Raw genomic sequence first — 27220 nt, 5'->3', positions numbered from 1 at the left:
ATCTCAACCGCCTTTATTAGGCCTCTTCGATTAGCTTTCCATTTATAATAAACATCAAATAAATTTTAATGATTTGTTTATATGCGACCTTTCCTGAGAGTAGGCGGTCCTAACTTGGAAACCGAAGTTAAACAACGTTGAACCCTTTTCAATCGTAAATAGCTTTTACAGAGCTAATGATTTAAAACTTATTAAATGAATATTTTTTAATAGATATTTTATGAAAGATTTTCTTTGAATAGTCTTCGTACTGTTTCAAAGATGAACTAACGTTTAGTTTATTTATGCTACGCAGTTTGCGCTCTATCGTTACGATAGAGAGAGAGAGCATCACGGTTTCACTTTGCAGAAAGAGTAAATCGATTCTGACGTTTTGTTCATTCTTCTTTCAAAGCTTAAATGTTTTAAATTCTATTTTAAAGGAACTTTTTAATTGAAAAACCTTTCAGTTTTTTCCTTTGGTCAAATAACCTGTTATTTTGACGAAACGTAAGTGGGCTCTTCTATTCGGTGCGAATCAAGAGAGAGAGAGAGAGAGAGATAGAGACGTAGGGAGGGAGAGGAGAGAAAACGTTCCGATCTTTATCTCGTCCCAAGCGGGTAACGTTGTTCTCGAGTTACTCTCGTCCCTAGTCTCCTGTACGGGGAGAAAGGATAAAACGTTTTTAGTTTTTTATTCTCGTCCCAAGGCAATGTACGGTGAGAGATTGAAAACGTAGTTTTAATGAACTAGTGTTTAGTCTCTTCCCAGCCACTGATTTTTTTATCTTAAAATATGTTTACTGTTTTTTGCTGGTATTATGTGCTTACATTATACGACTGATTTCGCAATTACAAACTTTTGATGAGGGTAGAATTGCGTGCTTCAGGTAGAAATCAGTTTTATTCATACCTATTGTGAATTGTTAAAAAATTCAATTTCAGTGAAATAAGTGCAAAACAGAAAATCGTAGTGATAAAGTGATATTGCGCAAAGTGTTATCAGAGTTGCGACCGAGGGTTCGTCTGTTCGTGCCTGTCGTTCGCCTAGTCCGGGACCTCTTGCAAGCTCCCAAGCCCAGGGGAGAAGTAATGTCGTACGACTTATGGGTTCGAGAGGCCTTGATCAGCGAACAGACGTTCCCTCTATGGTATCGGGTGTATCTTACCAAGATCACCCCTACCATAAGGCGAGAGAGACGATTTTCTCCTCGTCATCCGAAGGCTTTTCGCATAAGAAACCGTGGAACAAGGTTTCGAGGCCCTTTAAGCGAAAGTCAGTCCTTTCAGGACAGGTCCAGCGTCCTGGTTTTAACCATTAGGACAGCTCTGACCCTATGCAGTCATCGGAAGACTGCTCGCCGCCTAACAAAAGCGTAACACAGGACTCCGAGAGTCTTTTTTGTAGGCAAGGTTTTGCGGTTACAGACGTTACCCTCGTCTCTTACCGCAACCATTCCCGTTGATCCTAAATGGGTTGTACGGCAAGACATGCAGAATAAGCTTGCCTCCCTTATGGAAGACTATTCTGCCGATAAGTCCGTTGAGCCTAGCCGTTTATCTCATCGAGATCCTGGCCTTCAGCCACCCTAACGTTCCTTTGTGCGTCCTGTTGACGTTGGCGTAGCCAAGTCACGTCAGTCAGGTTGTTTAGAACCACACTCGATGCGGTCTCGTGTGGATTTTTCAGCCACATTTGGACGTTAGGCCACTTGCTGATGCTCCTTTTGACGTTCAGGACGTTCGCTAACAATCGGAGTTGACTTGTTTTGACGCTGAGCGTCAACCTCCGCATTCTAGAGTTGTTTTGACTGCTCAGTCTAGGCGGTCAAAGCAGTCTCGAGTGGACGCTGTGCGTCCTCACGCACCTGTTGTTGTTGACAGTTCACAGACTGTCAAGCAGTTACATGACGTTGCGTCCTGGTCCGCTACTAATGCACCAGTGCGTGTGGACTCTTGCTTGTAAAGCATTGCCACCACGGTAGGTCTCTCCCTTGCTTGAGACTCGGCTATTGTCGGACAAGGTTCCTTCAGATGAGGAAGTTGTTGTTCCCCCTCCTACTGATATTCCCTTGAGGACTCTGTCAGACGGAGAGGAGCCTAAAGCTGCTTATCCCTCTATGGACTTTAAATAAATCATGCTGATTTTTAAGGATCTTTGTCCGGATTTTTTTGTAACTGCTGCTCCTCGTTCGCCTAAACGTCATAGCTTACCTAGGCCTAGCTACTTCGAAGCCGTTGTTTTATAAGCTAGTGCTCTCTCGCTCTTCTAAGAGAGCTTTACGTTTGCTAGGCGACTGGTTTTTCACCAGGAGGAGTTTGGGGGAGACAGCCTTTGCTTTCCCTTCTTTTAAACTGGCTTATAGAGCGAGAGTCTGATATGACACGAGAGAAGTTCTCGGCTTGGGAGTTCCTGCCTCTGCCCAGATAGACTTCTCAAACCTCATAGACTCTCCCTGGCGCCTGGCCATGAGACGCTCCAAGATTTTACAGGTCGACTTCACAGCTATTTTCGAGCCTTTGAAGTTTTGCTGTACAATTATGTCATGCATAAACAAGGCTTTCAGGGATGGCTCCAATGATCTGACAGCCACGTTCTCTGCAGGAACAAGTCCCTCAGGGATGGCTCCAATGATTTGGCAGCCATGTTCACTGCAGGAGTACGTAAGAGGCAAGTGCGCTCAATGTGTTCATTGTCAAGACAAACTTCACGATGAAGTCTACCAGGCTGTCTTGACAGCATTTATGGAAGGCGACTGGATGGTCTCTCTCGACCTTCAGGAGGCATACTGTACTTCCACATTCCTATACACCCGGATTCCCAACGGTTTCTGAGGTTTGTTTACAGGAATGTGGGGTACCAGTTTCGAGCCCTGTGCTTTGGCCTCAGTCCTGCGCCTCTCGTGTTTACGAGGCTCATGAGGAATGTGGCAAAATCCCTCCATCTATCGGGGATCCGAGCCTCCCTGTACTTGGACGACTGGCTTCTCAGAGCATCGTCCAGTCTTCGCTGTCTGCAGGATCTACATTGGACGTTGAGTCTGGCCAGGGAGTTGGGACTTTTGGTCAACCTAAAAGTCCCAACTGATCCCATCCCAGATTATTCTATATTTGGGGATGGAGATTCGCAGTCAAGCCCTGCTCGAAGTCCAACTAATGCTGAAACGAAACGTTTATTCAGTCAGGAGTTGGAACAGTCTCGTAGGGACTCTCTCATCCCTGGAGCAGTTTGTCTCACTAGGGAGACTACACCTTCTGCCTCTCCGGTTCCATCTAGCCTCTCACTGGAACTAGGACAAGACATTAGAGACGGTATCATTCCCAGTCTCCGAACCAGTAAAGGCATGCCTGAAATGGTGGGACAGCAATATCAGTCTGAGAGAGGGACTATCCCTAGCAGTCAAGAACCCAAACCACGTGTTGTCCTCAGACGCGTCGGATTTGGGTTGGGGTGCGACCCTGGACGGTCGGGAATGCTCGGGTCTGTGGACCTCAAGTCAGAAGAGCATGCACATCAATGGCAAGGAGCTATTAGCAGTCCACTTGGCCTTGATGATATTAGAAAGCTTCTTCGAAACTTAGTGGTAGAGGCAACTCAGACAACACCACAACTTTGGCGTACATCTCCAAGCAAGGAGGCACACACTCCTTCACGCTGCTCGAGATCGCAAGGGACCTTCTCTTATGGTCAAGAATTCGAGGCATCTCCCTGTTGACGAGATTCATCCAGGGGGACTTGAACGTCTTGGCAGACTGTCTCAGTCGGAGGGGTCAGGTGATACCCACGGAATGGACCCTCCACAAGGACGTGGGCAAGAGTCTTTGGGCTACTTGGGGTCAACCCACCATAGACCTCTTTGCCTCCTCGTTGACCAAAAGGTTACCAATCTATTGCTCTCCAGTCCTAGATACAGAAGCAATCTACATAGACGCGTTTCTACTGGATTGGTCTCTTCTGGACTTATATGCATTCCCACCATTCAAGATAGTCAACAAGGTACTGCAGAAGTTCGCCTCTCACGAAGGGACAAGGTTGACGTTGGTTGCTACCCTCTGGCCCGTGAGAGAGTGGTGCACCGAGGTACTTCAATGGCTGGTAGACTTTCCAAGAAGTCTTCCTCTAACGGTAGATCTGTTACGTCAGCCCCACGTAAAGAATGTCCATCAAGCCTCCCCGCTCTTCGTCTGACTTCCTTCAGACTATCGAAAGACTCTCAAGAGCTCGAGGCTTTTCGAAGGAGGCAGCCAGTGCGATTGCAAGAGCTAGGAGAGCTTCTACCATTAGAGTATATCAGTCGAAGTGGGAAGTCTTTCGAGACTGGTGCAAGTCAGCATCTGTGTCCTCGTCCAGTACCTCTGTAGCCCAAATCGCAGATTTTATTTTACATCTGAGAAAGGTTCACTCCCTTTCAGCTCCCACGATTAAGGGCTACAGGAGCATGTTGGCTTCGGTCTTTCGACATAGAGGCTTAGATCTTTCCAACAATAAAGATCTCCAAGACCTCCTTAAGTCTTTCGAGACCTCTAAGGAACGTCGTTTGGCAACTCCTGGATGGAACTTAGACGTGGTCCTAAGGTTCCTCATGTCAGACAGGTTTGAGCCATTACATTCAGCCTCCCTGAAGGATCTCACCCTCAAGACACTTTTCCTAGTGTGCTTGGCTTCGGCTAAAAGGGTCAGTGAACTTCATGCCTTCAGTAAGAACATCGGCTTTTCTACAGAAAAAAGCCACTTGTTCACTTCAACTTGGTTTCCTGGCCAAAAATGAACTGCCTTCTCGTACTTGGCCTAAATCTTTTGATATTCCTTGCTTATCAGAGATCGTAGGCAACGAACTGGAAAGAGTATTATGTCCTGTTAGAGCTCTTAAGTTCGATTTAGCTCGTACTAAGTCATTACGAGGGAAATCTGAGGCATTATGGTGCTCAGTTAAGAAACCTTCATTGCCTATGTCAAAGAATGCTTTGTCATATTTTATCAGATTTTTTTAATACGAGAAGCTCATTCTCACTTGAATGAGAAAGACCGATGTTTGCTTAAGGTTAAGACGCACGAAGTTAGAGATATAGCAACCTCCGTGGCCTTCAAGCAAAATAAATCTCTGCAAAGTATTATGGACGCGACTTTTTGGAGAAGCAAGTCAGTGTTCGCGTCATTTTACTTAAAAGATGTCCAGACTCTTTACGAGGACTGCTACACACTGGGTCCATTCGTTGCAGCGAGTGCAGTAGTGGGTGAGGGTTCTACCACTACACTTCCCTAATTCCAATATCCTTTTAATCTGTCTCTTGAAATGTTTTTAATATTGTTTTATGGGTTGTTCGGAAGGCTAAGAAGCCTTTCGCATCCTGGTTGATTTGGCGGGTTGTCAAAGTCATTTCTTGAGAGCGCCCAGATTAGGGGTTTGATGAGGTCCTGTTGTATGGGTTGCAACCCTTGATACTTCAGCTCCTGGGAGTCTTTCAGCATCCTAAGAGGATCGCTGGGCTCCGTGAGGAAGACAGACTTACAAGGCAGAGTAATCGTCTAAGTCAACTTCCTTACCAGGTACCTATATATTTTGGTTTTGTTATATTGATAACTGTCAAAATGAAAAAACTCTTAGCTTATACGCTGTAAACTTAATTAACTCTGGTCTCTAACCACCGCCTTGGGTGTGAATCAGCTATTATATATTCACCGGCTAAGTTAAATATTTAAAAATGATATTTTAATTATAAAATAAATTTTTGAATATACTTACCCGGTGAATATATAAATTAAATGACCCTCCCTTCCTCCCCAATAGAGACGCAGCGGGACGAGAAGAATTGAAGGTTTTGTTTACATGCAAGACTGGTATCTGGCCGACAGTTGGCGCTGGTGGGCACACCCGCAACCTTTATAGCGATCGCTCGCGAGTTTTTTGAGTGTGTTTTCTGTCGAGCCGCAGAGTTGCAGCTATTATATATTCACTGGGTAAGTATATTCAAAAATTTATTTTATAATTAAAATACCATTTTTCAATATTAATCTTACCCGATAATCATGTAGCTGTCAACTCTGTTGCCGACAGAAATCTACGGTCGGGATACGCCAGCGATCGCTATACAGGTGGGGGTGAACACCACAGCGCCATCTGTGGTCAGGTACTCCAGTACTTCTTGTCAACACCACCTCAATTTTTCCTCTGTCGTGCCTCCGGCTAGACCTACATGGATACGCTGTTGATTCTGGAGTTTTTGCTCACGATTTGGTGATGTATTTGCTCTAGAGTTTAGCTTTCGCTATTCAGGAAGTTTTATCATTAGCTTAGCTAGCTTTTGGAATTAATTTGATTAATTATGGTGACGAAGAGAGTATGAACTCTCTTTCACTTTTAAATGGCCGACCCTTCCCTTAGACGGAAGTGTTGGTGTCTAAGAGAGTATAGACTCTCTTTCTTAATTTTGCTTAACAAAAGTTATAGATTTATTTTATATCTCTCCGCCTTTTATAGGCCTCTTCGATTAACTTCCTTTTATTATAAACTTATTAAAATTAATTTTTATATTTGTTTATATTCGACCTTTCCTAATAGTAGGCGGTCTTTTCTTGGTACCGAAGTTAATTAACATTGAGCCCGTCATTTCGTTTTTACCTGTTAACATATTATGCTATTTTAATGTTTTTGAAAGAATTTCTTTGATAGTCTCGTACTGTTTTCAAAGTTGAACTAACGTTTTGTTTTGTCTCTGCAGTTGTTGACGTTCAGAACGTTCAACTTGCGCTCTATCGTTACGATAGAGAGAGAGCATTCACGGTGTCACGTTGCAGTAAGAGTAAACCGATTCTAGCGTTTTGTTCATTCTTTCTTAGCTTAATGGTTTTAATTCTAATAAAGGAACTTTTTATTTGGGAAATCTTTCAGTTTTTTTCCTTTAACAATAATATGTTTTAACGATATATATGATTGGGCTCATCTCTCAGGTTCTAAGTCAAGAGAGAGAGAGAGAGAGATAGAGACGGAGGGAGAGAGAGGAGGATAAACGTTTCGTTCAAGCGAGTAACGTTGTTATCGTTTTTGCTCTTCTCCCTAGTCTCTTTAGGGGAAGAAGGTAAACGTTTCTAGAGTTTTATTCTTGTTCTCAAGCTTTATGCGGTGAGAGATTTTAAACGTAGTTTATTTGATCTAGTGTTTAGTCTCTTTCCAGCCACTGAATTATTTATCTTTCATTATATTTTTCTGTTACATTGTAATTCTGTTTTCGCATTACTAACTTTTAAGGAAGGATAGAATTGCGTGTTTCAGGTACAAACCACTTAAAGTTTCGAGTTCAGTGAAATAAGTGCAAACAGAAAATCAAAAGTGATAAAGTGATAAGCGCAAAGTGTTACAGTGTTGCGTTCGAGGGTTCGTCTGTTCGTGCCAGTTGTTCGCCTAGTCTGGGACCTCTTACAAGCTCCCAAGCCCAGGGGAGAAGTAATGTCGAAGGACTTATGGGTTCAGCAGGCCTTGATCGACGAACAGACGTTTCCCTCCGTGGTTTCGGGTGTATCTACACACGTTGCCGACGTGATCAACCCACCCACACAAAGACGAGAGAGCCCTTTTATTCCTCGTCTGCGGAAGAAGTTTCTCGCAGAAACCATGGACCAAATCTTGCAGCTTTTAAGTGCAAGTCGGTCCCTTCCGCGCAAGTCCAACTCCTAGGTGTAGCCATTAGCACTGGGTCAGTTCGGATTTGCTGCAGTACGACAACTGCACACCTCCCAGAGAGGCAAGGTGGTATCGCAACAGGCAGTAGCTCCGTCTGTTGCCGCACCAGCTGTTTTAGACCCTCAGTCTCAACGGACAGTAGCTCCGTTTGTTGTTGTCTTTCTTAAACTCTAGTGGTCTATGCTGCAGACAATGCAGTCTCAGCTTGCGGTGTTGATGCAGGAGTTTCAGGCAGAGAAGGTTAACACACCTCCTCCTGCGAGCGCTCCTCCACCTCTACGCAGTCCAGCCTGCCAGACGTATGATGTTGAGGTTCTTCAAGCTACCTCCATGCGTGAGCTGCCGCATTGGGAGTTGCCAGATACCAGCTCTGTGCAGCAACCTCCACTTTCCTTGAGGCAGGAGCCTCTTGCCACGCGGCAACCTCCTCAACACTTGAGGCAGGAGCCTTATGTTTTGCAGCAACCTCCTCTATCCTCGACGCAACAACCTCTTGCGGTGCGACAACCTCCACCATCCTCGAGGCAGCAACCTCAACTCCACCTCTGCGCAGTCCACCCTGCCAGACGTATGATGTTGAGGTTCCTCAACCTACCTCCACGCGTGAGCTGCCGCATTGGGAGTTGCCAGATACCAGCGCTATGCAGCAACCTCTTGCGTTGCGGCAACCTCCACCATCCTTGAGGCAGCAACCTCAACTCTTGCGGCAGCCACCTCCACTCTTGAGGCAAGAACCTCAACTCTTGAGGCAAGAGCCTCAACTCTTGAGGAACCTCATGCTATGAGGCAGCCGCCTCAACGCATGCAGCAACCGCATTCTTCACAGCATGAGCCTCTCTCTGCGCAGCTACCTCCTCAACCCTTGAGGCAGACGCAACTCTTGAGGCAGGAACCTCACAGGAGCCTCATGCTATGCGGCATCCTCCTCAAACCATGAGGCAGGAGCCTCATGCTATGCGGCATCCTCCTCAACCCATGAGGCAGGAGCCTCATGCTATGCGACATCCTCCTCTACCCATGAGGCAGCCTCATGCTATGCGGCATCCTCCTCAACCCATGAGGCAGGAGCCTCATGCTATGCGGCATCCTCCTCAACCCATGAGGCAGGAGTCTCATGCTATGCGGCATCCTCCTCAAACCATGAGGCAGGAGCCTCATGCTATGCGGCAACCGCCTCAACCCATGAGGCAGGAGCCTCATACTATGCGGCATCCTCCTCAACGCATGCGGCATAAGCCTCTTCCCTTGCAGCTTGAGCCTCATCCCATGCAGCATGAGCCTCATCCCATGCAGCATGAGCCTCATCCCATGCAGCATGAGCCTCATCCCATGCAGCATGAGCCGCACGCCATGCAACATGCTCTGCTTACCTTACAGCATGCTCTACATACAGCATGCTCTGCATACAGCATGCTCTGCATACCTTACCGCATGCTTCTCAGTCACACATCTTTGGTTGTTGCCAACTCACTAGACTGTCAAGCAGTTTCATAACGTTGCCTTCTAGTCTGCTGCTTTTGCACCAGTGAAACCCTCACTGAGAGAACTTAGCTTTTCTCGGATATGGTTCCTGTAGATGAGAAAGTGCTATTCTCCCTCCTTCTGATATTCCCTTGAGGACTCTGTCATTTGGAGAGGAGTCTTTAGCTGCGTAGCCTCCTATGGACTTTTATTTAAGCATAACATGCTTCCAGGGAAGGTAATGGTTCCACTTCAGTCGCTAACCCCGTCTGTTACCACACCTGCTCCCATAGACCTTGAGCTGTGTTGCAAGACATGCAGTCCAAGCTTAGTCCTTGTTAGAGGATTTTTTGTTTACGGAGTCAGTGTGTCACTGGGAAGACGTTCAACAACCAGCAGAAGTGACTTGTTGTGACGCAGTGCGGCAACCTCAGCAACCCGATAAGGAGTTGTCTGTACGACCCAGACAGTCTAGACAGCTTCGGGTTGTCACTGTACTTCCTCGCTTCCCCATGGTTGACAGTTCACAGACTGTGCAGCAGTACCATGATCTTGTGTCCGGCTCCGTCAGACGACTAGCTTTTAAGAGCTCCCACAAGTCGTCGCTGTCTGGAGATTCTCAGATGGACTATGGATCTGACCAAGGAACTGGGCCTCCTGGTCAATTTTGAGGAGTCCCAGCTCGTCCCATCCCAGACCATTGTCTACCTTGGTATGGATCTTCAGAGTCGAGCTTTTCGGGCTTTTCCGTCGGCCCCAAAGATCTACTAAGCCCTAGTTTGCATCCAGAGCATGCTGAGAAGGAACCGATGCTCAGTCAGGTAGTGGATGAGTCTAACAGGGACACTTTCATCGCTGGCCCTGTTCATCGAGTTAGGGAGACCCCACCTCCGCCCCCTTCAGTATCATCTAGCGGCTCACTGGATAAAGGACATGACGCTAGAGACGATCTCAGTTCCTGTTTCCGAAGAGAGGAGGTCTACTCTCACGTGGTGAAAGAACAGCTTTCTTCTCAAGGAAGTCTACCTTTGGCTGTTCAGAAACCCGACCGCCGTCTCTTCTCTGACGCATCAGACACGGGCTGGGGTGCGACTTTGGACGGACAGGAATGCTCGGGAACATGGAATCAGGAGCTAAGGACACTTCACATCTTTTGCAAGGAGCTGTTGGCGGTTCATCTGGCCTTGATAAACTTCAAGTCCCTCCAGCTTAACAAGGTGGTGGAGGTGGACTCTGACAACACCACAGCCTTGGCTTACATCTCCAAGCAGGGAGGGACTCATTCGTGGAAGTTGTTCTAGATCGCAAGGGACCTCTTCATCTGGTTTAAAGATCGAAAGCTCACGCTGGTAACGAGGTTCATTCAGGGCGATATGAATGTCATGGCAGATCGCCTTAGCCGGAAGGGTCAGGTCATCCCCACAGAGTGGACCCTTCACAAGAATGTTTGCAGCAGACTTTGGGCCCTGTGGGGTCAGCCAACCATAGATCTGTTCGCTACCTCGATAACCTAGAGGCTCCCGTTGTATTGTTCTCCGATTCCAGACCCAGCAGCAGTTCACGTGGATGCTTTTCTGCTGGATTGGTCCCATCTCGACCTGTATGCATTCCCGCCGTTCAAGATTGTCAACAGGGTACTTCAGAAGTTCGCCTCTCGCAAAGGGACACGGCTGACGTTGGTTGGCTCCGCTCTGGCCCGCGAGAGAATGGTTCATAGAGGTACTGCAATGGCTGGTCGACATTCCCAGGACTCTTCCTCTAGGAGTGGACCTTCTACGTCTACCTCACGTAAAGAAGGTACATCCAAACCTCCACGCTCTTCGTCTGACTGCCTTCAGTCTTTCGAAAGACTCTCAAGAGCTAGGGGCTTTTCGAAGGAGGCAGCCAGAGCGATTGCCAGAGCAAAGAGGACATCCACTCTCAGAGTCTATCAGTCTAAAGGGGAAGTCTTCCGAAGCTGGTACAAGGCCAATGCAGTTTCCTCATCCAGTACCACTGTAACCCAGATTGCTGACTTCCTGTTACATCTAAGGAACGTAAGATCCCTTTCAGCTCCTACGATTAAGGGTTACAGAAGTATGTTGGCAGCGGTTTTCCGCCACAGAGGCTTGGATCTTTCCACCAACAAAGATCTACAGGACCTCCTTAGGTCTTTTAAGACCTCAAAGGAACGTCGGTTGTCCACTCCAGGCTGGAATCTAGACGTGGTCCTAAGGTTCCTTATGTCATCAAGATTTGAACCTCTCCAATCAGCCTCTTTTAAGGACCTCACATTGAAAACTCTTTTCCTCGTGTGCTTGACAACAGCTAAAAGAGTAAGTGAGATCCACGCCTTCAGCAGGAACATAGTTTTCACATCTGAAACGGCTACATGTTCCTTGCAGCTCGGTTTTTTGCTAAAACGAGCTTCCTTCACGTCCTTGGCCTAAGTCGTTCGAGATCCCAAGCCTGTCCAACTTGGTGGGGGACGAACTGGAGAGAGTACTTTGCCCAGTTAGAGCTCTTAGGTACTATCTAAAAAGGTCATAACCTTTACGAGGACAATCAGAAGCCTTATGGTGTGCTATCAAGAAGCCTTCTCTTCCAAGGTCTAAGAACTCAGTTTCTTACCTATTCAGGCTCCTGATTAGGGAAGCACATTCTCATCTGAAGGAAGAAGACCTTGCTTTGCTGAAGGTAAGGACACATGAAGTGAGAGCTGTGGCTACTTCAGTGGCCCTCAAACAGAACCGTTCTCTGCAGAGTGTTATGGATGCAACCTATTGGAGAAGCAAGTCAGTGTTCGCATCATTCTATCTCAAAGATGTTCAGTCTCTTTACGAGAACTGCTACACCCTGGGACCATTCGTAGCAACGAATGCAGTAGTAGGCGGGGGCTCAGCCACTACATTCCCATAATCCCATAACCTTTTTAACCTTTCTCTTGAATACTTTTTATGGGTTGTACGGTCGGCTAAGAAGCCTTCCACATCCTTGTTGATTTGGCGGGTGGTCAATTCTTTCTTGAGAAGCGCCGAGGTTAAAGGTTGTGATGAGGTCCTTTAGTATGGGTTGCAGCCCTTTATACTTCAGCACCTAAGAGTCGTTCAGCATCCTAAGAGGACCGCTACGCTCAGTAAGGAAGACGTACTTAATAAAGGCAGAGTAATGGTTCAAGTCGTCTTCCTTACCAGGTACTTATTTATTTTATGTTATTTTTGAATAACTAATAAAATAAAATACGGGATACTTAGCTTCTTTGTTAACATATATGCTGGTCTCCACCCACCACCCTGGGTGTGAATCAGCTACATGATTATCGGGTAAGATTAATATTGAAAAATGTTATTTTCATTAGTAAAATAAATTTTTGAATATACTTAACCCGATAATCATGATTTAATTGACCCACCCTTCCTCCCCATAGAGAACCAGTGGACCGAGGAAAAAATTGAGGTAGTGTTGACAAGAAGTACTGGAGTACCTGACCACAGATGGCGCTGTGGTGTTCACCCCCACCTGTATAGCGATCGCTGGCGTATCCCGACCGTAGATTTCTGTCGGCAACAGAGTTGACAGCTACATGATTATCGGGTAAGTATATTCAAAAATTTATTTTACTAATGAAAATAACATTTTTCACGAAAAAAAAAATAATTTGCAGAAGGTCCTCAACTTACAAATATTAAAAAATACAAACTAATCCAACTGAAAGTAACACAGATAAGATAAGTAAATATTGTAATAAAACAGTGTTATATTCAATACAGTAAGCAAAACAACCTTTATAATGACCTGATATCTATTTCATATGAAACCTGACTATTTGTTGACTTTAGTAGCCTGAAGTCATAGGCATGGCATTCAGGTTAGGCCTACTGTAGGCCAAAATTTAAAAAAAATTGGACTTATAAACAACTTCTTGGAACCAATTAAGTTTGTAAGTGGACCTTCTTTACTTACAGAACTTAATCTTTCCTTAATAATAGAATCCAATCATAGTGTGCAAGGGTTGGGGGGTTGGGGTTGTGATTTATGTTACGTTAGGTTGGAGTACCTCAGGTTATTACATATCCCCTTATTATTCTTACAATGATATGTGGGTGACATCAGTCTTCATAATAAAAGAGAGTATTGGGTTCCACATTTAAGGGAAGATTAATTTTTTTTTTCCCATGAAAATGAATAGTTTCCTGGAAAAGTTTTGGGGATTTAAGTTAATTGGAAATTGATGTCATTTAAATAACAATACTGGTGAAATTGTAAACATTTACTAAAAATAGAATGTTCCAAAAGTGTTTGATAATAGAACATTTTAGCATAATGACTTGGGTAAAGTATTGAAATAGCAATAGATTACAGCATATAATTATAATTATCTTTTTTATTTACTATGTTTTCAGGTCATGGAGGAGAATCCACCAAAGGTCAACAAATGGGACGGGAATGCCCTGAAGAATGCCCTGGATGATGCAGTTAAAGATGTATGTTTTGTAATCTAGTTTTTAATAGTACAGTATCTGGGTATTTTCTTAATTGCTTTGCTGTTGTTTATTCAAAGTATATATATAACCTAATCGTTGAAGTTGCGGTGGGTTATGTGGTAACGTCCCTGACTGGTGGTGATCGCCAGACTGGGGTTCGAGTCCTCAAACTCATTAGCTCCTTTGGCCGCTGCAATCGCATTCTCCATGTGAGCTAAGGATGTGGGTTTTGGGGGAGCCTATAGGTCTGTCTATCTGCTGAGTCATCCGCAGCCATTGCCTGGCCCTCCTTGATCCTAGCTTAGATGGAGAGGGGTCTTGGGCACTGATCATATGTACAGTATTTATGGTCAGTCTTTAGGGCATTGTCAATGTCTCTTGCCTCTGCCATTCATGAGCAGAATTTAAACCTTTAAATAGGTATTGATGTACATTACTCTGTATGGTAATTAAAATATATGACTACAGTTTTCACTGAAATAAAGAGAGAAGAAATGTTAGTTGTGCTTGTAATGGTTTGAAAATGGTATATGTATTCAGGTTTACTCTTTGTGTTGATCATCAGTTACTTATGCAATTATTTTATCTTTAATGTTTATTCCTTTCTTTTCTAGGTATTACTCGCTCGGTTTAGTTATGTTGAAAGTCACAAGCTTTTGGACGGAAGGCTTATTATCTCCACAGTAGCAGTTGGGTTTTCTGTGTTCGCTCTTCTATGGGACTGGTTATATCCCTTCCCTCAGTCTAGGTAAGTTCATTTTCAGAAAGTGTTTTTTTATATATTTTTTTTTTTGTTAAAAACTTAACATAAGTGTGTAATGTTGGAGGATCAGTTGAAGTGATGAGCTCTTTGTACTTTAAGTTTAACTGGTTTTATTTCATTAGCGGGCATCCATAGATACATTATTGAATACATTGAGTACATAGTTGAAAATGATTGTAAAGATTACAATGATACTTACTTTCTACACAGAACAAACCTACCTTTCTTTTTACCAAAGAGAGAGAGAGAGAGAGAGAGAGAGAGAGAGAGAGAGAGAGAGAGAGAGAGAGAGAGAGAGAGAGAGAGAGAGAGATGTGGTTTTGTAATGTAACTATGTTTATCAGTATACTGTATTTGTAAATTTTTAAAATGAATTAGTAAAATGTCACGCTGTGCTTTGACTACTCTCTCCTTGATACTCTTGAAGGGGAAATCTGGATGGTTGAAATGATGGTTTCAGAACCACTGCTTTGGATGATGAGGGAGAGACCACAGCTCTTGAATATTATATAAGATCAATAGAGTGTAAAGTTAATTTCAAAGATCACCAGGAGTTTTTGAGGAATTATTTCTTAGACTGAACACTTGCATACCATACAGGTATTTATTGCTACGTGGATTCAAAATTCAGTCATTTACTGTGTGTGTGTAACTCCTAATCTCGTTTTCTTTACAATCAGGCAATCAAAGAACAATGGTTTGATTGCATTATTCTTATAGTTGCTAGGCAACTACTGCACATGCGCCGTAGAACACTTGCGCGTGATGCTCTCCACAATAATCCTGGTTGAGAAGTGAAGAGGACGTACCTAGCTTCTCTGCGATCAGACGTCTGCACCCGCCCTCAATACCCTTATAGTGCTTAGTGCTTGTGCCTTTTGTATCTAATATTCACTGTGACTTGCATCTCTATCATTTTTAGTGAGTTTAAGTAAGTATGTTATGACTAGTAAGTCTAATACTATGCCTTGATGGCCAGGTTGTGATGGGCGTCCCTGTGGTACGCTCATGAGCCGGGTGAAGGTGATTTGCATCCCATTTGTCCCTCTTGCTGTGGCAAGAGATGTTCAGTAGAATCACCATGTGAGTACTGTAGGAGTGGCTGTCCTCCCAGTGGGAGAGAGATCGTTCTCGTCGCAAGAACCAATCTAAGCAAGATCGTTCCCCTTCTTCGTCTTCAGCCAGCTGTGGCAAAATACGAAAGGTCGTTTTTGCGGCTAAAGTTATCGCCCAACCAGGTCCTTCGTGTCAGGAACCCACTGAGGTTTCAGTCACGGATGACGTCGGCCATCAAGTGTTTGTTGATGTTTTATCACCCAGTGTTGATAATGTACAATATGAGCTTGAACCAATTCTTGCAGCGGGTCCTTTGTCTATGTCCGTTGCGCTCCCTGAGCCAGATCTAATATCAGTACCATCAATCCCTGATTACCCTGTTGCTTAGGTCTCCTGAGAGAATGACCGTAAATGGCAGCTGTTCTGTAACTGGAATACAAACCTACGCTATTCATTTAGGGGTATTACTTTTGGCGAAGCCGAAATGACGACAGAGATGCTCTCTAGGAGCTGTTGGATCAGCAAGCTGACCATGAGCACCAGCAGTCCTCCGAAGAGGAGTCTCTATGAGAGAACTTCTCCGAGGGGGTGAGACAGACGTAGGACTAGGTTACCCCCTCGAAGGATGATTAGGAACGGGTGAAACTAATTGGCAGCAACATCTGGAGAGTCTGGAGGGGCAGGGTCGTCGGCAGAAGCCACAGAAGATGTCTCTTGACACCACAACGTCGTGGAGAGGATCCACCTCCGAAGTTGACGACGACGCCTGCACACTCGCACCACGAAGGATGAGCTGCAGCAAGGGGTCCTTGGAGGGCGGACGCGGAAGCCCCAAGGACGACTACACCTGCAAAACAGAAGACATAGACAAGGCCTCACATGGGGGGAAAGGTGGGGCCGCTTCACTAGGGGAAGCAACACCATCTCTCGAGGACCGGGGTTGGCCACAAATAAAAGGGTCTACGCTACTACTCAATGGTCTCTTGGAAGAGGCCAAACGAGTAGGAGCTTCGGAGGAAGGTCGGGAGATGGAAGAAGAGGTCTTGGGTTTTTTCCCTTTCGAAGGAACCTTTGAAGGAGAAATATTTCGCTTAGACTTGAAGGTTCTGCAGGCTGGTCATAGAGTCCAGGGCAGGTGCGCATGGTCACAGAAGTCAACACACACACACACACACTAATGCAAAGAGAAAGCACAAAAGATTTAATGGCAGTCCAATAATAACGTCAAAGGATGAGGATCGGCAATGACCGTACACCATCCGAACCTAATGCAAAGTGAGCTAAATCATAAATCACTGGTGTGTGTATGTGTGTGAGTGGGAGCGGTAGCAAGCTACCCCTGCTAACTAGCGATATGGGTAGTTAACCCTCGCTAAATTTTAATAGCTCTTCATTTCAGCTTTGCCGAAAGTAATACCCCTAAAATAGCTGAGGTATGTATTGTAAGGAAATATACAAATTATCTATAAATTTGTTATATTATACAGGTAAGATCTTTCCGCGCTTGGAAGTATTGTACTCCAAATCAGGGCCGTGAAGGTATCTCAGCGCTCCTGACAGAACCTTGGAATAGAGCCTGCTATTTCCCCTCGTACCGAAGCAGCCTTTTTGAGAGACCCTTATTACCACTCTCCAGCTCATAAAAATGAGCAAGATTTGCCTCTTAAGCACAGGGGTCCTCAGCATCGATCTCCAAAGAATTCCAAAGACGTGATACAAGACAGGGCATCACTTTATTTGGATGCTTTGGCTATGTCCACACTCCAAGACTTGGCAACTCCAAGCTGCTCTAAACATTTTATCATCATCTAAGCCTGATAGTGTTATGAAGTCGCTTATTACAAAACACGCTCTAATTCCCCAAATTTTGTCTATTAACAATTCAGCCAAGCAGAATGTTCAAATTAACAAGTCTGTATGTTATGTTGTGTCTAAGCGTAATGACGTCGTTTTACGCGTAGGTATCCCTGCACGTGAGGCAACTCCCAAACATCATGACGTAATGAAACCCGCCACCATCTTAACACTTGAGAGTATGCCTCAAGGAAATGACAAGGCTAATGCACGACATGTTCTTACTAGAACCTTTCAAGCTACTTTATGATCAACGCACCCCAGGGGTTGTGGTAGATCGACACCCTATCATTTTAAAGTTCCCCTGGAGTTTTATAAACATCCGGCTAGGACTCATGATAACAGTCTTGACTCACACTAATAGCAAACCCATGATTTACACTAAGGGAGAAAACTAGACTACGAGTAACCCATATAAATGAGTAGGAAAAATACAAGTTATTTTTTAATTTTGTAGTATTTTTATGATTTGGAATTGTTCAGTGGTATGTTTCAGTTAAGTCGTTGCTTTCCAGGACTGTGATGTGTGTATGCGTAATATCGTACTTCATAATGATGGGAATACTTACTTGGTATACAACTTACTTGGAACGGGGAATCTTCTGTACTGCTCTTAACAAGGATGTGGCAGGGATTGATCCAGATGATGTCTGGCATGCATCGTCATCTCTTAAAAGGCAAGTTGATCCCTCTAAACTATTGACCAAATATAGTAATTGGTTATTACTTCTCTCTCAACTATTGTTCGTCTTTGTGTTATAGTTATTATGATTGTTATTATGGTAAACCCAGAGCATGAAATAACTCATGGAAAAATAAAGCCTATTGCAACTGCAGTAGCAGTATGAGGCCAAATGTAATAAATTTGTTTCTTCTTCAGATTTGACAACAAATATCACCTACGCTTGTCACAGAAAATAGGCAAAACAGGGAAAGCCAAAGAAGCTCACATTGTTTTAACAGTTGAGAATTTCTTTGATGAAACTGGAAAGTTGCTATACGGACCAATGGCAAAAGAGGTTATGCGGCTACACTCAGATGTTGAGCATAAAAAGAACTAAGGTGAAAGGGCCAATTATAATTTTGACCTACCAGTGCTTAAGTAGGATTTAATTTCTTTCAAGTAATGTAATTATATATTAAGTATTATTATGATTTTTTTGTCATTTTGGTAATGTTGGTGGTGTTATTTTTCACAGTTAAGGAAATTTACAAGGTGAAAACTGAGTGTTTTGTTTCAATTCCTTTTCTAAGCTTAAAACTATTTAAGAATTTTCATTCAGACTTGAATGTATAATTTTTCTTGGTGATGCTAGACTTGAAAATGATTTTCCTCTGGGGATTTCTGCTACCAGAGGGAAGAAATATGATTCTAACAAATTAATGATAAGGGAATTTCTTGAACCTATTCAGTATTGAGGGCAAAGTATTCATACTGATGGATCCAAGTTTTGATCAGACTTCAATGTGCTGGGGATAACGTCAAAAAGAAATTATGATGGTACAGTACCCACATCATGTTTCATCATTACAGCAGAAATTATGCATTTGTAGAATGTACTCTATATTATTAATGTTGGATGTCTTGGCAAAATTTGTGTGTAATCTGATTCAAGTTAGTTTTATTTTCACTGAAGCAGTTGATGATGTTTCACTACTGGTTACAAGAAATGGAGTGCACTACTGCATACATGAAAACAGAAGGTGAATTTTTGTTCGGTACATGATGTCAACGAATGAACAAATAGGGCAACTATAAAGACCCTTTGTTCCCATACTTACAAACCTTCCGCTATTTATATGGGATATTACTTTGGCGGAGCTGGAAGGCAGCCATTAGATTTAAAGTACGAGGTGGCAACCTTACCTAACCACTAATAGTGGGTAGGTAAGGGGTGGTTGAGGCTACCCAGCCACCTATATCTACTCACTCACTATATCTACGTCACTTTTTACTTTTAGCTGGTATAGAGCGGACGTCTCCTCTCTCTCCCTTCAAGGCTTAGCCATTCACCACTATTGCTTTACGCTCATTCTTTTCTTTACAGATATAACTAATGTGGTGGTTTCAGATGTTGATGTTTGTTCTGCGAGTTATTGGAAGGATTTCTTGGCACTGACTATTCCTCAAAATGTTTCAGCCCGCGTATGCAGCTCTGCCTGTTGAGGAATGCGAGATCAAGGACAATCGTCAACCCACAGCTTGCTCAACAATCGCTGGATCGACTGACTTTGCTTTGGTTTAATAATCACTGGGGCGAGACTCATCACCTCGTCTTCCTGGTCGGTCAGGATGTTGTTTGCAACAATACAATGATGAGTTCAGAATTTTTTCTTTTCAATGATCACAGGGACGAGACTCATCACCTCATCTTCTTGGTCAGTTAGACACTCATTAGGATGTCTTGTGACAAGAATTGCTACGATCATGGGATCCTAGGTTATCGCGATCTCAACATTCTTCTTCTTGAGAACTAACTCCTGTTCGGTGTCCCCTTTGAGAGATTACTCTAGCTGGATTCCCATTACCGAAATCCCTTTGGGGGCAGCTCAAAATTAAGCCTTGGCTTTTTTTCTAGCAACACTTCACGTTAACCTACATTTGAGATAGAACTCATTTAAGGGCAACAGAGTGCTGCTCGGAGATTGCCTCCAGGTGTAAGATATTCCCCTCCGAGGGAGAGTCTTCACACAACCTTTGCGCACGTTTGCGCTCACGCTCAAGATCGTGAGTTATACACTCACGGTCACGAGCTCATGGCGATTGTGATCTCCGCTCACATTAGCGCTCATGATCGTGAGTGAGACGCTCGTGACCATGATTACGACACTAGTTTTTCCTCAACCCCTGAGGACGCTCACGATCACGAGTTAAACACTTGTGATCGCAAGCGAGACGCTCATGATTGTGAGTTACACTCTTGGTCACGAGTGAGAAGCTCATGACCACGATTGTGACACTAGTCTCTTCTCAATTTTTGAGGATGCTTGCGCACATGAGCTAGACACTTGTGATCATGAGCAAAACGCTCACAAAGCATGAGTTACACGGCCACGAGCAAGACTCTCGTGACCATGATTGTGACGTCAGTCTCTGCAACCCTTGAGAACGTTTAAGTGATCGCGTCAGATATGACCGCACTCACGCTCGCGATCGTAAGTTACGTGCTTGCAGTCGCGAGCCTAGATACTTGTGACCATGATCGCGGTCACGACGATCTCGATCATGAGTTACACTCTCATGGTCACGAGCAATACTCTCGTGATCATGATCGCGAGCGTCTTGTGGTAAAGATCACGGGCTACACACTCGTGATCACGAACGAGACGTTCGCGAATCGCAAGCTAGATGCTCATGATCTGGAGCCCGTATCCCAGGCTAGGCGCTCTCGATCAATAATTAAAAGCTCATATCAAGAGGTATAAGCTCACACTCACAAGATCAACACTCTTGATCACAAACTAGCCGCTCGCGATCGCAAGCACGAGCAAGACACTCACGATAACGGGCACAAGCCAGATACTAAATACGAGCTGACTCTTATGATTATGAACTAACTGCTCACGACTATAAGCTAAATGCTCACGATCACGAGCTAGATGCCTACGATCTCTATCTAGTCACTCACAAGCTCTTGATGCTTACGATACTAGATGCTCACGAGAGAAACACTCGTGCTTTTATGCGGGACGTTTTCGGGCGAGACGCTTACACTCGAGTGAGAATCGTGCAGGACGCTCGCGCTCTTCGCCGTGACGCTCATGCTCTCTTATGAGACGCTCATGCTCTTGTGCGAGATGCTCGCACTCATAAGCAAGAAGCTCTCGTGCGAGGCGCTTGTGCTTAGGAGCAAGATGCTCTCGCTCTCGAAGAAGATGCTCACACTCGTACGAGACGCTCTCACTCGTGAACGAGGCTCTCATGATCATGTGCACAGTCTCAAGCGAAACAATCTCGACTGATTCGGTAGATCTTGGATTTTCGAGATCTCCGATTATTCAGCTACCAATCGCCATTTTTCAACGGCTAGACTATCTCCGGATGCTAATCATTAGTACCATTTGCTGTTTTTATGTTCAACAGTTAGTCATTCATTGTACTACACAACGGAAGCTCGTCGTTTTTGCTTGCTGGCAATTTTGCTGCCTGACATTCACTCGTCAGAGACTAGTGATCACTATAAGCCTGCTCCATTCTAGGCCTGTAGTTTGTCAGCCACTTCCTGAGAGGAAGCTGCTCAAGAGAGCACTCTCTCCTAGACGGCATAGATTGTCTCTCCTCGCTCTTGAGCTTACTCTGTTTTGTTAGACCCTGCTGAGTTGATGGAATTACATTTTTCCTTCTGGGAACCTAAGAATACACCCCCCTTCGGCAACAGGAATAATATGGTAGTGCAAGGCTCAGTGCCCCTTGCTCTTTGGGTTCTTGTTTGTGTATCTCAAGCAAGGCTTCTTGGGTTCCCAAAGTTTTTTTTGCTCTGGAATCAGAGGGATCCACTTCAGAATGACCAGGTTTATGCATTGAATCCAGCACACTTGCGTGAATTAATTTCCCTTGAACGTTCATGTTTTTCTTGCATGCATCGTTCATACTACAGGAAGGCTTGTGAACATTCCCTCAAGAACCAGGTTGCTGCTTTGGTTGCTACCTTCTCCCCTGTTGTCCTGTTTATTATAGGGCTGCTCACGAGCCGAAATTGCTTGAATAGGAACTACGCTAGTTAGTCTCCTGAAGCAAATGGAATCTCAAATGTGATAAGGGGGGCAGATTCTTTGAATCTGTTTTTCTCCCTCCTCTAGCGGGAGACACAACCTCTTGAGGATACCGCTATTCTCTCCCTCTAGAGAACGAAATTCAATGCTGTTTAATCGACAGCCAATTGCTACGATTTGGTTCAGCCCTAGACGGGTGACTGACAGGAATAACAGAGGATATTGAAAATCTGTGTTCTCCCAATCTCCATTGGCCCTTATGGCCTCGGACTTCAGTGGAAACCCATTCAACCTTCATCTGTTTCTGTTCCAGGGAAACTTCTTTTGTCTACACATACGAAACTCGGCTTGTTCATGAAGTCGGACGACGATTTTCTCCCATAACCGGAGCTCCTACTTAGACCGGAGTGGTTGGGAATGAATATATTGCTTTCTCATAAGAGAACCCCTCCCACTAGCTCAAAATAATCAGGTCGTGTCTTTTTCCCCGAGGAAGTAGAGTCCAGACTTAGCTACAAGGACTATCTTGTATCTTCCATCTTCCTCTAGGAAATGGTAAGCAGTCTATCTTCTTCCTCATATTGGAACATCCGATCTCATGGGAAGACGGAGGACGCCAGAATGTAGCCATGCTTCGTAGGTTAGAAGTCTCTACTTTTAGTCTCCTCGTGAGACAAGCTTAACCTTCTAACCTTATGCAAGGGAAGGTTTTGCAATCAACCAGTTAGCCTCCTATATAGGATAGGCCCTTGTCTGGAAGACCTCGGCCTACTGATTAATTTTAAAGTCTCGAACTCCTGCAAGACATCTTCCATTTACCTTGATCTATAATTTGAGTAGTTGAAGGAATTACACAAAGGTCATATCCTATACTGATATCCATAGACTGTGTCATTACCCTGTAGAAACTTAAGCAGGTCTGACAAGACCGCATTAGTCCCTGTTGAGTGCAACCTCTGAAGAACTATCTGGGTCCCAGGTCCTTCGGAACTAGGAATCATCCTTCTCTTGGTCCTCTACAAGACCTAAGCAAGTAACGGTCCCAGTTAAAAGACTGCCTGATGAGATACTCTCCCAAGGAGTAGATCTCCTCGTTCTTCTGGAATTGACGCTTCCCATGAGGTATCATGGAAAAGGGGGGAAGGCCACATACAGGACCATATGTCCTTAGGACTATGATCAGGGCACGAATGACAGACTGTCTCTTAATCCCCTAGTAGGCACCTTCTTTCTTGGGAAAGTGGGGGGGAATGACAGTGATTCGCCGGTTTCCTGATTGCGGGAAAACACCTCATGCTCCGACGTGGTCTCCCCTTCGGGGTATCCTCTGCTACACCCCTTCTGCTGGAGTATTCCTCCTATAGCCTCTGTTTTAGGTCTTCCTTTGGGAAGCAGATTGAATACAGTATCAATGGCAAGCAGTGATCTTCTTTTTGCAGAAGGAGGACGGCTGTCCTGTGGTCAATTCCCTTTTGCGAGCAATTTTCTTCGGGAAAGACTTATAGTTGGACTTGTCTCATTAAGGGACTTGACTAGAGCTTTGGTCTAGCCTCGTCGGTAAGACTCGTCTTGCTGAAGAGACAGGTCACATACAGTGGCACGTCTACGACTCTGGAGAACCCATTATGGACTTCCTTTACGACTAGATACTCCGTGGTGAGAGTCGAGTGGTCTGTTTTTTTCTTCTCAAGAGTGCTATTCTAGTCATGCACTTAAAAAATTGCCAACGAAGGGAATCACGCTCTAAGGCTTGGGCAACGGAAGACTTTTGCTCGTCCATCGAGCATCTCCAATCGTTGCTCTCCATACAGATTGAACCGATTATCCGTTGTGGGGCATTACAGCCTTCTACGTGATCTTCAGGTCTTCCTCTGATCCCGAAGACAGGTCTTTCCCAATGTGACACTCGACCAAAAGAGAAACGTACATTATGGGTCTCCCTCAATGTCTCTCGCTCACGGCGAGAAACCGAGTAACACCCTATTTTGTTGCGGGCAACTTGAACCTCTGGTTCAACACCCCCCCCCCCTCCCAAAAAAAAAAAATAATAAAGGAGAACCTGCCACTTTGTAATCAAGGCTGTAACATAGGTAATTACTTGAGGACATACCTCAAGGAGGGTGATTACCTATCCCCAAGGGTATAGCACATTGGGTCAGATATTCGTCATTGTTTTTCTTTTTCACACTAGTGATTATATTGAGCCCATACCTCAGGAAAACAATGAAGGAGTTTGCTCCTTAGGTTCAGCACGCCTCGCTAAGCCGAGGAAGGTCAAAGGAGGTTGTAAGGATCTCATCCGTGATGGGGACACAGGTCCTATACTAGTCTCAGAATCCCTCTCCTCCTCATAGAGATGACCCAGAGCTCTGAATGTTTTAGGGCAGAATCCATTTATAATGTTTTCAAGCAGCTCCTTTCTGACACAAACCTTGCCATTGGTAGGGTGGAAATGTGTGTGATCTTCACCTCACCCCACCTACAAGACGTGACCCACAGAATACCCTGATACGTTTTCTCTATTGCTCCTGTGGTCCATAACGCTTTTGAGCAGCTCCTTTGTGACCCAAACCGTGCCATTGGTAGGATAGATAAGTGTCTAATCTTCTACTCACCCTACACACAAGACATGACCCACAGAAGACCCAATACATTTTCTCTATCACTCCTGTGGTGGTGACACAGTAAGTGGTGTGATAATAACTTTGGCTCCTTGTTGGACAAGTAGCAGAAGGTTGAAGGCATTGGCTACCCAGGGTTAAGACTGGGATGAATGAAAGTATGCCTGACTGTTTTACTTTCACCATCTTCCCCTCTTTTGAGGAACAGCCCCATGGGTCCCTTTGCAAAGCTGGCTTCAATCTCTGCTGGTAATAATGACTTCCCTTGTGTAACCAAGTATGTTTTCCATATACTCGTCCACATACCTAACGCCTGCATGGTAGGCCTTGGGAAATGTATTTTTGTGTGTAGGGCTCCTATTTTTACTTGGTATCTTCTTACCTAGACGTTCTTATGATATCCCTCACAACTACTTTAGTTGCTCAGGCTGCTATCATACTCACTTGTATTGATATGCAAGTTGCATGGTTTCCCTCGATTACAGTATAATACTGTACTAGTGAAACCCGGGTCAATGATTAAGCCAGTAGACCGACTTACCACCCTCTTAAGAGTGAGTCATCCAATATAAATAGCAGGTTTGTTGGTATGGGAACAAATGACAAATTCGGAGATAATTTGTATTTTTTACCTGACTAATACAAACCTGTATCTATTTATATAGATTGGCCCGCCATCACCTGTCCCCCAGTAAGTCCTGCCTGAAAGCAAAAAATGACGAGGTTCATTGAACCGTGAGTAGATATAGGTGGCTGGGTAGCCCCCAACCACCCCTTACCTACCCACTATATTAGTGGTTAGGTAGGGTTGCCACCTCAGCCTTTAAATCTAATGGCTGCCTTCCAGTTCCGCCGAAGTAATATCCAATATAAATAGCTACAGGTTTGTATTAGTTAGGGAAAAATACAAATCATCCCCGAATTTGTCATATTGGACTATGTAATTACCCAGTTGTTAATACAGACGGTCCTCAACTTTCAAACTTATCTTTGTTATTTCCAGTTGGATTTGTGTTTGTATTTCCAAATGTTTGTAAGTTGGGGACCTTCTGTATCCCATATGGGGATTTTAAGTTACTGATTTATCCGTACATTAGAACTAAGTTACATGCAACCTATGATAGCATGACTAGAAACCTTAAGTTGAAGGCCATTCCACCATCCTTCAAGAATTGGAAGATTTCATATATCTTGATACGACGAACTGCATAATTTTAACTAGGTTGTCGCTTGGACATTACAAAGCAAAGATGGTAACTTCTACCTTACAGATCTATCATCGAATATTTTAATTGACCCTTTATAATCGATAGAGAAGAACTACTTTATTGCACAGCCCTGTTGGGGAAAATTGGGGAAATTCTCATGATGTTAATACAGTAATTGAATTACTGTACATTTATTTGTTCCGTAACTTGAATACAAACCACGCTATTTATTAGTGGATATTCTTTCGGCGGAGCTGAAATGACGAGCCATTAAAATTTAGCGAGGGTTAACTACCCACACCGCTAGTTAGCGGGGATAGGGGGGGTAGCTTGCTACCACTCCCGTTCACACACCTGTGATTTAGTCACTACTTTTGGCTCGGATGGAGAGTGGTTGTTTCCGCTCTCCCTCCTCACCGATTCTGGACTGCCTTTAATTTTTGTCTTTTAACTTACTTTTTCTTATACATGTATATATATGAAAACATTCTTAATGTTTGGGTATATATATATATATGTGTATAGAAATGTGATAAGTTTCCTTTTCAGTGTTTTTGCTGTGCATGTGATTCATATACGACGACGACACTTGCGTACATTAGCAAGGCCAGCACAGTTCCACTTAGTGGGGAATGACCTCTCCCTTTCTGGTCCATCGGTCTTCCCGTCGGCATATAACTGTTAACTCGGCTGCCGCAGGGGAATCGTCATCGCCTGGACCCTCTTCATTCAACTATTGTCTTCGCCTTTTCCCCTTATCCTACGGGAAACATGGATTACTGAGCGAAGGGAATGTGGCCTCTCAAAGATTGACTACGGTCTTTCTCTTCTCAAGGTCATTCACCTTTCAACAACAGTGTACTATTGGGAAGAGCTCCTTTCCCGTTCGCGGGTTAGGTTGCGCTTCCGATTGTTTGTCTCCATTATTTTTAGTGAAATTATAATTGTAATTTGTTCCAACACGAATACTTACCTCGAACTACTTTCTATAGGAGTCACTGGTGATCTCCTCTCTATCGACCAGAGTTTTGCGTATGTTACCCCCCACTCCGCTCTCTAAGTAGACCTACCCCCGGCATCAAGGAATGTGCCCCGAGGGTAGGATCAAGGTAGGTCGCTGCTTGGCTGGGTCAGCCTCATCATTAAGTTCTCTGGTCGCGAGGCGTTCACACCTCGCTCTCGTTCTCTGTCGATCCTTTGTGTGCGTTCTAGTGTCCCACGTGTTCCCAGCGTGGCAACTTGCGTTTTCAAGTGTGCTTTTCCCAAGTGTTCCTGTGCGTTCTCCTTTCAACCGTGTGCTTACCCAGTGTTTTCATTGATTCCCTTAGTGCTTGTGTCGTGCATTGTGTGCATTATGGAGCAAATTCGCCGTTGTCCTGGGCCTAGAGCCGGGAAATCGTGTGGAGCGTTCCTCTCCAAGCCG

The 27220-nt window shown here is 44.4% G+C and overlaps 2 protein-coding genes across 2 annotated transcripts in view; one reads left to right on the top strand and one right to left on the bottom strand.

Moving 5' to 3' along the window:
• tefu (Serine/threonine-protein kinase tefu) overlaps positions 1-27220 on the bottom strand; it is a 912746-nt gene that overhangs the window by 362453 nt on the left and 523073 nt on the right. The window lies entirely within an intron of this gene.
• On the top strand, positions 13498-18482 carry LOC137651929 (signal peptidase complex subunit 2-like). Its single transcript, XM_068385142.1, has 4 exons — positions 13498-13582; positions 14197-14330; positions 17771-17932; positions 18136-18482. The coding sequence occupies exons 1-4, from the start codon at positions 13505-13507 to the stop codon at positions 18314-18316; spliced, it is 555 nt and encodes a 184-aa protein (XP_068241243.1). The 5' UTR covers positions 13498-13504; the 3' UTR covers positions 18317-18482.

This window comes from Palaemon carinicauda, chromosome 13 (genome assembly GCF_036898095.1).
Source record: "Palaemon carinicauda isolate YSFRI2023 chromosome 13, ASM3689809v2, whole genome shotgun sequence".
In the NCBI taxonomy this organism is placed as follows: domain Eukaryota; kingdom Metazoa; phylum Arthropoda; class Malacostraca; order Decapoda; family Palaemonidae; genus Palaemon; species Palaemon carinicauda.
Note: the sequence above shows the minus strand (reverse complement) of the source record. Positions and strands in the feature narration are given on the sequence as shown.